General features: G+C 41.4%; 1 protein-coding gene across 1 annotated transcript; it reads right to left on the reverse strand.

The window, feature by feature from the left end:
- Positions 1-8,820: 8,820 nt before the first annotated feature.
- On the reverse strand, positions 8,821-9,390 carry LOC139190946 (uncharacterized). The gene is made up of 2 exons (XM_070811439.1): positions 9,364-9,390; positions 8,821-9,159 (listed from the first exon to the last, which is right to left on the reverse strand). The coding sequence occupies exons 1-2, from the start codon at positions 9,388-9,390 to the stop codon at positions 8,821-8,823; spliced, it is 366 nt and encodes a 121-aa protein (XP_070667540.1).
- Positions 9,391-12,634: the final 3,244 nt, after the last annotated feature.

Below are 12,634 nucleotides of genomic sequence, written 5' to 3' on the forward strand. Positions count from 1 at the left end.
ATGTCGTAGCATTTTAGTGTAAGAATGGGACTATATATAGGGGTGTGGCTGGCCTATTTGGAGAAATAAGGTCTGGCCATATATGGTGGGAATTTGAGTATAATTGTAAGATATTATGTGAAATAATATCTTGCAATTAATTTGTCAATTAATCCTAAATTGAATAGAAAAAATTGAGAGTTACCTTTTGAGTGAGGATTTGATGAAGAGTGATGAGAGGAATTTGAATAAATACCATTTTGATCACCTTTGACCCTTCCTTGATTGAGCCGTTATTGTCCATTGTAGGCATATGGGAATCCCGGTGTGCCTTAAGGGTAATTTTGTCCTTTTCATCCAAAAATCCACGTGTCCTCTCCATAATTTTCTTAATTATATTTTACTCCACAAATGCCACCACACATGTTTGGCTGCTCGGAAGAAAGGGCAACATGTGTATAGATCTTCTCTTGCTTTAGGAAACATAGGATTGTTTCCTATTTTGGCGTAGATTCCCTTTTTAATTGGAAATTAGATCATTCTAGGAAAGGGAAATAAATTACTTCTAAAGTCTATTTAAGTCTACCTTAAGTAGATGATTAAATCAACTTCAGAGAGCAATTTTTTCTACCCTACAAGAGAAAGAAAGCTAGAGGATATTTGTTTCCCCTTCCCTAGCAATCTTCTACACTTGCCCATGCAAAGGACCATCTTTCGTTGCTTTCTTCGTCTTCACGCCGCACCAAGGTAAGAAAAAAAATTAATTTTCCTTGTCTTCTTAATTTTTGGAAGCCTCGGGGCTTGAAATTTGCACGACAAGGGTCGAGAATGTGTGAAAAAATGATTGGAGAGGGCCACGACATAGCTGCCGTGGGTGGCTTGCTATTATTGCCTAGGTACGACAACTGCTGGCTGGGCTAGGTGTGGCTCGTCGGCTGGTAGGGGCCAAGAGTTGGCTCAACATTGGCCGATAGGTGTTGTGGCAGAGACCATTGCTTGGGCTGCTCGGCTTGGCTAAAGCCAAGGGCAGCTATGAGGCTGTGATTGCAGATTGAGGTGCTGGGGCGTAGTGCTAGGCAAGTCGCATGGCTCATGTCATTTGGCCTCTTGGACCTGATGCGAGCCAGGTTGATGATTGAGAAAAATGAGTTGGTTGCGGGCCTCATGGGCTGTTGGAATGCTGGGCATGCAAGCCTTCTGCCTGCTAGTTTGAGAGAAAAAATGAAGGAAACTCTAGCATGGGTTAAGCTCCCCTGCTAAGTACCGTGAATGTCGTTGGCTGTTTAGTTCTCTTCGTCAGGAGAAAGGTGGGTTGTTCTCGAGAGAGGAGATAAAGAGGATCAAGGCAGATGCATTGGCTCGTCTAATTGTTGTCGTGGAGCCTACTATGAATGAAGGTGGAAATAAGAGATCTTCCTTGCCTATTTAAGAGATGTTGGTTGAGAAAAAACTGAAGACATTCCCCACTGCTCATGAGGGTCCGCCTGCTATTGAGAAACATGTGATTGACTTGACTTCTTCCAATGGAAAGAAAAATGAGGGTGCTAGATCTGAGCCTATGACGTCTACCATGCCGAAAATAGGTAGTACAATTGCTGATAGAATTGTTCAACGTAGAGGTTATGTTATGCCCAGTGCCGAAGTCTATACCAAGACGTCTGTTGGGAGCGAAGTCTAGTTCACCTTTGGAGAGGCTTGCTACTATGAAGAGCGATAAGGTGGACTTTGCTGCTAAAGTGGTGCCAAAGCCTATTCCTCTTGCCGTTGAGACTGGTTCGCCTACTGAGAAATAAGAGACTGCTCACGTGGGCAGTTTTGGGAAATCCTCTAAGCCTGTTTCTGGGGAGGCTGCTGAGATTTATGCACTCTTGAAACCAGATCTCCTTGAAGACATGGATGCGTGTGCCAAGCTTATTGATGGCGTTACAGGAGTTGTTTGCCCAAGTTCCTTTGTGAAGCATATGATCGAATATAGAAGGACTATTCTGCTTGCTATGATGCAGAAAATGATGATTTTGGCAGCCGAGTCTATGCTCCTTAACCAAGAAGATACCAAGGCTGCCAAGGAGGTGGGAAAGACTATGGAAACTGAAGCTTATTCCTTTGCTGAGAAGATTAAGAGGTTGTATTGCTTTGAAGGAGTCTAATATCTCTGCCCCTACTTCTCTGCAGCTTGAGACCGCTCACCAAGAGATCGTTGACTTAAAGACTAAGCTTGACGCGATCCAAGTATGAAAGTACAGAGAAGGAAATTGGATGTTACATACCTTAGATTCAAGATTTTGAGTGTGTCGTTTCCGAGCTTCACTCTGCTACTTATGCAAAGGATGAAGAGTTGATTGTTGCTTATAATTAAGTGATCCACTTTAAGAAGATCGTCAATAGGCTTGTACCCCAAATGTTGGAACTGCAAGGTGCACTGAAAATCAACGAAAGTTTGAAGAACGAAGTAGATGAGCTGTAGTGCATTTGTGGTGGTCTGCTCGAGGAGAATGAGCAGCTAAAGAGTGAGAAAGCTGGGTTATGTAGATCATCTCTTTGGTAGGCCGTCTGACTTTGAGTTTGCTGGAAAAGACTTCGACACCTTCTCTATTTCTCTAGAAGACTTGCTTGCCTTTACTTTCGAGGTTTCCCTTGGTGAAGTAGCCAGAGAAGTAGGTGCCTAAGCTGGGGCAGTCGGGGGTGAAGTGCTAGATGATGCCTCTGCTAAGAGCATCGCGGTTGCTGAAGGTGCGGCAACCGAGTAGTCATGGGATGTCCAAGCTACTGAAAAGTAGTCTTCTAGGTAACCTTTAGGATTTTCTTTGTTTTCCTTGTTGTCTTTTGCTTTGCTTTAACTTCTTCGGCCTCTGCTAGTTGTTTATCAATTTTGCTAGAAAATTTAATAAACTTGCTTCCTTCGCTTTTCTTCATCTTCGCTTTTCTTCATCTTCGCTTCTTTTGTTCACACCCAACCTTTGACCTTTAGACCAATGACAGACGTGCTACTTTTCTATAAGTAGACAGGCCAACGTAGCCTATGTAGCCGTGGGTGTTGGTGTATAACTTTTGCAAAGTTGTTAGCCATAGGGTCGGCGTTCGCCTTACTTACAGAAGCAGACGAGTTCACATGATCACTTGGCTGTTAACTTTGGCCTTCTTCAATTCTTTGAGTTGTGTGGCCTGTATCACAACATACTAAAGATTTTGGGGTTATAAAATTTGCTAACCTTTTGTATCAAAAGTATGCGGTTGTATGGAATTTGGTAAGCAAAGGCCCAAGAGAACTCCTTGCTTTTTATGTAACCAATTATGTGGGTTATGTAACAAGTATCACAACTCTTTAGAAATTAGTGTAGATCAAATGATCATTCCACACTTGGCAGAGGTGAAGCTTATCGACTGCGTAGCATGTCGGTAGTGGATAAAGCTTTGTATAAGCACGCTAACTAGTTTAACCGTTCACAAAACTGTGCGGTTGTGTAAGTTTAGCGCGGCTTACAACTCGAAGGGCAACATGTATGCAGTCTTTTGGAAACCATAGGCTACCTTAGTGCACTCAATAACAACTTTAGGGTTCCAGGCAGCCGTCCATAGGGTGTATTACGTAATGTGCCTCCTCCGTCTTTGAGGCCCGATTCCCCACAGATTAGGCCAAGAGATCCAAAATCCTTCAGTTAGTTAAGCTTTGAAAAAGACCTTTGTGGCTACTTCTAGGAATCCCAGCACATACCTTCCCAAATGTAATCCATCTTTTTAGAGCATTCTCTGCAGGCAGTGATGAAGGTTTTTCTTAGGACTAAATCTCTGGGTTGGAACTGCCGGATCTTGGCCCTTTTGTTATAGCTGGAAAAGAGCTACTGCTGGTAGGCTGCGATGCGGATGATGACCTTTTTGCATTTTTCCTCTGCCAAATCTAAGTTGTGGTTATCTCATTTCTGTTCTGCTCCTCTGCCAAATCTATATGAAGCACTCTATGTTCGTCTGAGTTATGGTCGTCAGGGGCTCTACTTCCACCTACTTGGTGAAGTAGTCAGTTACCATGATTATCATGCCTCTGCCCCCAGTAGCGGGTGACATTGGCCCTACCAAGTCAATTGCCCACTGCATGTAGTAGCGTGCTACCCTTGTTTGGGGCTTTCTAGACTCTAATCTTTCCATGGGGAGTGTGCCATTAACTAGGTAGTCTATTATGGAATCTTACCAATTTGGAGTTGTACTAACTTGTGACACCTCGGCTGCTGGCTCTGCCTCTATGCTTGGCTTATCTAGATACTCCACCAGAATAGAGCGTTTGAGTTGGTGGTCAAGGGTGAAGCTTAGGCCGGTTAGCGCGTTTGAGTGAGGGTGTAAGTCTGAAATGCCTCACGTTGCTTTTGTACCTTCTCTAAGTATTGCGCCATCTTCATATGTTTTGCCGTCTATTCCCTAGTAGTCTGGCTGGTGATTAGCTGGGAATCAGAACGAATTATAAGCTTTTTCTCTGTTAAGTGTTTTACCATTCGGAGGCCTAGTAGTAGGGCTTTGTACTCTGCTTCGTTGTTGGATGCTTTGAAGCCTATAGTGATTACCTACTCGAGCATTGAACTGTCTGGATCACGCTTGCTTTCTAGCCCTCGTAGTTAGATGCGTTGTCGATGTGTAAATGCCAGAAGTCTTCATCGATTGAAGCATGCGTGGCTAGGGCGTGTTCAGTTGCCTTCGAGGCATTATTAGGTTGCTCTGTTGCTTCACTTAAGCTAGGCGTGAAGGCGCAGTAGGAAGTCGTGGAGCTTGGGCCATGTTAAACGTAGCAAGGGATGCTCAACTGGCGATATTGGGCCACTCTAGAGCTGAATTATGGAGCAAGGATCGGCTGGGGCCATGTGATGCACAACAAGAGATGATGCTCAACTGCTGGTATATGTTGCTAATGTGAATAATTTTTTGGGGCAATGAGGACAAAACTTGTTTCTGAGTGTGTTCTTCTAGTGTTCGTTTGCCCTTGGCGCACCTTTTAGGTTGAGTTGTTGCGTTCGTTAGAAAACTTTGCATCAGCCAGTGCCTGCGCCAATATCGTCGCGCGTCTGGATTGGGCAGAATAATGTGTCATGAAGATGACTGCTTGTGTTTGAAGGTATAACTTGAGCTTGTGGGTTGCAACAACTGTCACCAAAGTTAGCTTTTGAATTTCTGGTAGCTGGTTTCCGCATCGAGGAGAGCTTTTGAACTGTGGAATATAGGTAATCGGGCCCCTAGCTTTTCTCGTATGAGGGTATAGCTTATTGTTGCTTCATATACCGTCAAACATGTGAATAGGTCCTTTACTACTTCAGGTTTGGATACTAGGGAGGTGATGTTAGGTACTTCTTCAAGTCTTTGAATGTGCATTGGCGAGCCTTGTCCCAAAGTGCATGATTCTCCGCCAGAGCGAAAGAGTTTGCCAGAGTTAGATCTTCTTTCATGATCAACTCTTCGAACAGCGGGTGGTCTACTAAAAGTCCTTTTTGGAAGGTTGCTCTAGCTATCAAGTCGTTGCATCCGACTATCTTTGCCTTCTCTACTTTGAACCTCTTCACATAGTCGCGAAGCGACTCCTTTGGGTTCTTCTTGACGTTGAACAAGTGGTCGGACTTCTTCTTAATCAAGCGATATGATGATTATTCTTTGGTGAAAACCAAAGAAAGTTCGTCGAAACTTCGGATGGATTGTGGTGGCAGGGTGTAGAACCAATCTTGCACCTCGCCTTGTAGAGTGGTGGTGAATATCTTGCCCATGAGATCATTGTTGTTTTGATAGAGGATCATTGCACTTCAGTAGTGCTTTAGGTGCCTCCCGAGGCCCCATCTCATTTGAATGATGTGAAATATGGCATGCTTAATTTGTGTGGAGGCTCTACCTGCTCTATCTAATCCGTGAAGGGTGACCTATTTATGTTGGTCACATCCTGTTACAGTGCCTCGTCAATGACCTTGTTGCGTTGGAAATCATGCAATCGCTTGGTCATGAGCCTCTCTACTTCTTCCTGAATTTACCTTTGTTGGGGGTAGCAGAGCTCTCGATTGCCCCTAGTCAGGACCTATTAGTCTAGGTTGCTCTTCCATGTGTTCGGCTCATCCATGCCACGGTTGCAATACATGTGATACATTTCTAGTAGGTGAACGAATTACTCGTAGGTTACCGGTTGAACTTGAGTCAGATTATGTGACTACTTATCTCCATCCGTCGTGCTGCCTACTTCAATGTGAGGTAGATGATGCTTATTACGGGCCTAGCCGAGAATGAACACTTCACTGGGAAGGTTGCTCATATTGATTATCGAAGTGTGGCCCCAATTATAAATGTATGCTCGTTCGTGGGCCTAACCGAGAATGCACGCACCTTCGCACGCTAAGACGAGAGTATATGCTATCCTGGGGGCCCAGTTGAAAGTGTACACTGCCCGAACACTCAGTTTGTGACTGGTCGAGGGGTTACTTCCTGGGACGTTATTAGAGAGGTTGGTTATCTACCCTTGTCCTACTTCGAGACACCTAGTTTGGGCATGTTGCATCTTGGTTCGCTGCAAGAGCTGATTCACCAAGGTTGTCTATTATGTGAGGGCACTTGTCAACTCTATGACTTGTCGAGACAAGTGTTGCTCATCATTTGGGTTGGAAGAGCTCAGACGGTATGCATCTCATTGAGTAGTGGAAGTGTAATAGACTCTGGGCATGAGATTTGAGTTGGGATATGTTAAATTTGCGGAGAAATGGGGTGAAAATACTTCTGGTTTAATCGTCGGTCCAGAAATCTGAAGGCGGGACGGTTAAACCGATCTTGGACTGGTTTGGGCTACTAGAAGGGCCATGAGTTGGATCGCGATAGCAGGTCTGGTCATCGGAGTGGGTCAGACCACTAGCATGGGCTATCCCGCGTGCGATGCTCGAGGGCGTTAGGCCTCGGCTTGGCTTGGTAATGCGCTGGCCTTGGGCTCACGAGCGTAGGGCTGCTTCTTCTGTCCCAGCTTCGTAGGCTTGCATTGCTGAGGTAGTGACTCGGGCTGGCTCGGTTGCCTTGCAACATAGGCTATAGATTGGGTTGTGCGCCAAGTGGACGAGGCTTGGGCCTGTGCTGCTAGGGCAGCAACTGGGCTTGTTGCTGCAAAGTGGTGTGGGCTTGGGCTATTGGCTACCTTAGGCCATCTCTAACCGAAGGGTCCAGAGGGCCAGATGGCTGAAAATAGCCCTAAAACCGTCTCCAACTGAGGGCTAGGCCAGAGGGCTCAAGAATCTGGGAGGGCCCCACGGAATTTCAAAGGGCCAAAGGGCCAAAGGGCTGGCTGCTTTCGGCCAGCCAGGCAGCCCCGGGCTGTCTATTTTTTTTATGGTTTTCCCATTGCTGTCGGTTACAACCGACAACATTAAAGAAGGATTTTTTAATACTATTGGTTATAACCGACAGTAATAGTTATTTAAAGGCAAATTATTATTTTTTAATTACTATTAGTGTCGGTTATAACCGACACTAATAGTTTGAAATTTTTTCAATATAACGGCTAGTAGCCGTTGTATTAACTTTTTTTTTGTTTTTTTATATGAATTTAAACTTCTTTTTTTCCCTTTTTTTGTCCTTTTCATATGAATCAAATTTGATTTCATATTTTTTTTCAATTCTATTTTACAAAATTTGTTTTAATTTTTTTTTTAAGTTCTATTTTTTTTTCCTATAACTTCTATTTTACAAAATTTGTTTCATATTTTTTTAAATTTCATTTTTTTCCTATAACTTCTATTTCACAAAATTTGTTTCAATTTTTTTTTAAATTCTATTTTTTTCCTATAATTTCTATTTTACAAAATTTGATTCATATTTTTTTTTCATATAACTTCTATTTTACAAAATTTGTTTCATATTTTTTTAAATTCCATTTTTTTCCTATAACTTCTATTTCACAAAATTTGTTTCATATTTTTTTTCAATTCTATTTTTTTCCTATAACTTCCTAGGCCATTTATACAACATTAAATTAAATTAAGTAACATGAAACAACATTAAATTAAATTAAGTAACATGAAACAACATTAAACAATATGAAACAACATTAAATAACATTAACCAACATACAAATTATACAACATAAAAAAACATTTAATAACATGAAACTTAAACAACATTTTTAAAAACATTTAACAACATAAAACTTAAAAGCCTACTCCATGCTTCTTTTGGCCCAAAGATGTGCAACAAGATCCTGTTGTAGGTACTTATTTGTGGCACGAGAATGTATCATTCTATAGCGCCTCATGTACTCATTTATAGAGATACTACCAGTTCTTGGATTGAAAGGCAAATTAGGCCCATCATATATTTTTGATAGAGCCCTTCTTGACCTATTTGGATCTTTTTGGTCGTCATCGGACTCTCCATCAATATACCCATCTCGCTCATCCTCCATTATCATATTGTGTAATATGATGCAAGACATCATGATGGAGTTCAAATTTTCTCGACTCCACCCTCTTGCCGGTTCGTTGATGATCTTCCACCGTGCTTGTAGAATACCGAAAGCTCTCTCAACATCTTTCCAGTATGCCTCTTGGTGTAAGGTAAACAACTTTTCTGCGTCATTCTTAGGGTTTGGAATTGCTTGGACAAGTGTCACCCACTTTGGGTAGATGCCATCTGCCAAGTAATACCCCATATTGTATTCACGGCCGTTGATGTAGTAGTTAAGTTGAGGTGCTTTACCTTCCATCAAGTTATTGAAGAGGGGTGAATGCCCAAGAATTGTAATGTCATTTTGGGATCCAGGGACTCCAAAGAAAGCATGCCAAATCCATGTGTCATAGAGGCAACTGCCCCTAACACAACAGTTGGCTTTCTCGACCTTCCGCTAAAGCCTCATTGCCATCCAGTGGGACAGTTCTTCCAATCCCAATGCATGCAGTCTAATGACCCTATCATGCCCGGAAACCCACGGTCTTCAGCTTTGGGAAGTAGCCGATTCAGATCTTCTTGATTTGGCTCTCGGAGGTACTCGTCTTTGTAAACCTGAACAATTGTGTTACAAAATTCTTCAAGAGTATTAAGGCATGTAGACTCAGACATACCATGGGTTTCATCTATTGAATCAGCTGAGGAGCCATAGGCCATCATTCGGAGTGCAACAATAACCTTCTGATGAGGTGAGAAACCAGGGCAGCCTGCTCTGTCCCACTTCTGTCGAAAGTATGGATTGACCTGCTAGACATCATGAAATAAATGCTCAAAGACATGACGCCTCATCCGGAAGCGATGTCTGAAATCCTCTTTTGTGTACATCGAGTTGGGGTTGAAGTAGTTGTTTATCAGATTGGCATGCGCCATTGCTCTGTTTTGTGGTTTATAAGAGCGACTAGCAACAGAGCCACCCTATTGAGGTTGTTCCTCAGTTGGCTGACACACCATGGCCGCAGCCATGGCTGCTGCCATGTTTTGTTTGTTGCGCCTTACTTGAACTTCTTCATCAGACTCCTCATCTTCTCGTCTCATTTGCGCCCATTTTGCTTCCAATTTGGAATTGGATGAGGACTCCCAATTGGAATTGGATGAGGATCCAAAGTTGGAATTCATTGCAAACTTGAATTGAAAGAGATTGAATTGCAAGAGAATGAATTGAAATAGATTGAATTCAAAGTTGTGTGAATTATAACCCAATATCCACCCTATTTATAGCAAAAAAAATTCAAATCCAACGGCTAGCTGACGTCACTTAGCCGTTGGATTTGAATTTAAATTATAATTTTTAAATAATAAATTATGTTTAGCCCTATGGCCCTTTGGCCCTCGGTTGGAGACGATTTTTTGTGACAGGGCTAAAACGAGCCCTCTGGCCCTTTGGCCCTCGGTTGGAAACGGAGGCAAATATGGCCCTGTACTGTTCATTAAAATATTAATATCTTGGGGAATCTTGGAGGGCCAGAGGGCTAAAACGAGCCCTCTGGCCAGCCCTCAGTTAGAGATGGCCTTACTACTCCCTTCTCACCATGGGCTTGCTGCCATGGACCTGGCCCATTCTCCACTGCCACAATGGTCCTTGTGGCTGCCATGGTGATGGTGCTCCTTGGTGGCAAAGTTGCTCATTTTGCCATCGTATTGAGCCTCGTGGATCGTTGTGGTGGGGCTACGTCTTGTCCCCCATCATTTGATCCGGATCTTTGAACGTAGGAAGTTCCGTTCATTGTGGTTTCCGAATTTCCCATCATTGTATTTTTTTCCTTACCTCTATTCACATAATTAAAATATTCTACGAATAAGAAAGTATGAAAAATTTACAAACGAACGAGAAATGAGAAATGTGAAAGTCTTCTTCGAGCATGTGAATGAAACTCTTAATGAAAACACAAATTTGTGGATGCAAATTTCCGCTGTCTTCTCCTTTGATGAAAATGCACTTGCAAAATAATAACACCTAAGATTAAGGCCAAACGCCTCACGCGCCCATCATGAAACATGGGGGGGTGGTTTGGCCGAAGAATCTCCGATGCCAAAGTTAGAATTTGAGAGAGAAAGTGTTTAGAGATTTTTGGGGAGAGAATGGCCTAGCATCTTAGTGTGAGAATGAGACTATATATAGGGGTGTGGCCGGCCCTATTTGGAGAAATAGGGTCAGGCCATATATGGTTGGAATTTGAGTATAATTGCAAGATATTATGTGAAATAATATCTTGCAATTAATTTGTCAATTAATCCTAAATTGAATAGGAAAATTGAGAGTTACCTTTTGAGTGAGGATTTGATGAAGAGTGATGAGAGGGATTTGAATAAATATCATTTTAATCACCTTTGACTCTTCCTTGATTGAGCCGTTATTATTTGTTGCATGCATGTGGGAATCCCGGTGTTCCTTGAGGGTAATTTTGTCATTTTTACCCAAAAGTCCACGTGTCGCCTCCATAATTTTCTTGATCATTTTTGGCTCCACAAACACATCTATCACAATTAATTTACCATGGGCATAAGAAACACATTGTAGTCACTTAGTACTAGGGTAGTGGTATGTCTTTTCCCTTATAAGTGAGAGGTTTTCGGTTTGATTCTCACTAAATGTGAATTTGAGCTCTTAGTGTAGATATCGTTTGTTAAAAAAAAAAAAACACATTGTAGAAAAATCCAATTTTACCACAAACAATGTTTGTTGTGCATAAATGGTCTTAACAATGGGCAAAAACTGACCCATAATAGAAAATGTTACAATAACAACGTGCGTATAAAACCCGTTGTAGTTGGTTGAAATGACCACGAGGGTACGCAGTTGTTGAAATAAATTTAATCATAACGCCTTTTTGAAATGAATGATTGTCTTTAAGTGTTGTAGATGTAATTTGTTTGTTTATTTAATGGTTGTTATCACAAAGGGTCATTGAAATTGAAAATCAATCAATGTAGTCCTTGAAAATTGGTGTCGCAAACCAATGTGGTCCTTTCGTCACAATTTTGTCCAAAATTCTGTTATATACTGGATCCCTCAAATCTAATTAAATATTACTATGTGGACTAAAAATATTTTAAAAATAAAAAAGACAATAGTGTTTTTTTTATATTAAATAATGAAAAAACAATGTTTATTTTTGTATAATTACAAACTTCAAAAATAAAAATAAAGAAGATGAAGACTAATCTGTTCATCTTCTTCTTTCCCTCCAACCCGAACACAACCATGCCTGCACAACCACACCCAAACTCCTACTCATGTCTACTATTCAATGTGATTCTATTTTCTATATGATTACCTTGAATATCATTTGAAAAAACTTCATAAATCTCATTTATACTCTGCCCAGCGATTCTTAATCATGTCATATTGTATTCTCCCTCAATAGTTTGAAGGTTAGAGATTCCTTGTTGTACATTCACACGCCCACATGATTAAGTAGCTTAGCCTAACTATGTTGTAGACATCCTCAAATGGAATGCCTTTGACACGGTCAAAGACTAAGAACCTAACCACAAGAAAACTATGATGTCTCACGTCAAATGACTACTTTTCATTATCCTAACCATAAGTTCTCATGTGATATTCACACCTTGAGCATTCAACGGGCTCACTTTCTATTGAGCACCTACATACTTGTTTTTGTGTCATTCACACCAATGACTTAAAACTAGTCATTTTCCTAGGAGAGAAGACATAGCATGTACTGATATATTTAGATCGTCAATGCCTAATTGTCAATCCTATGATCAGGAACGTTTAGGATATGTGTACTAAAGAGAAAGGTCTCATAAATCTAACTTCTTTAGATCACATTCTCTTAATTACATATTCCTTGGACTTATCGTTTAACGGTATAACATTAATGGGACGACTTTAAACAATAATCTTTTGTCCTTACATTAAACTAGATTAATTTAATATGTGAAATGTTTGTAAAGTATCATCTTATGATTATCTTCAAGGCACATTGCCAATAGGGTTAGCCTTTCTGCCTAAATCTCCTAGCGACCCAAGCGTTAGTCGCCTTGACTTTAGCAATGCATTCCAATTGTTGCCGACCAGGAACCAAGTTTCTTTATAAGGCCATTGGTTGGATGGGTTCTTGAAAAAAGGGCAGGTATTTCAAGCAAGTGGAAAAACCTAACTTGGTGCAAGTTGTTACACAGCCTGTAGCAGTGCTTGAAAATGTCAAGGTTAAGCTCTACCCTATGATGCTCCATCCAAAACACATACATGCAA

This window comes from Malus domestica, chromosome 13 (assembly GCF_042453785.1).
Source record: "Malus domestica chromosome 13, GDT2T_hap1".
Taxonomy (NCBI): Eukaryota; Viridiplantae; Streptophyta; class Magnoliopsida; order Rosales; family Rosaceae; genus Malus; species Malus domestica.

Coding starts and splice junctions, on each gene's coding strand:
- LOC139190946 (XM_070811439.1), bottom strand. CDS start 9,390: ATGGCAGCAGCCATGGCTGCGGCCATG. Junction 9,160..9,363: donor CAGCCATGGCTGCGGCCATG/GTGTGTCAGCCA, acceptor GATGTCTAGCAG/GTCAATCCATACTTTCGACA.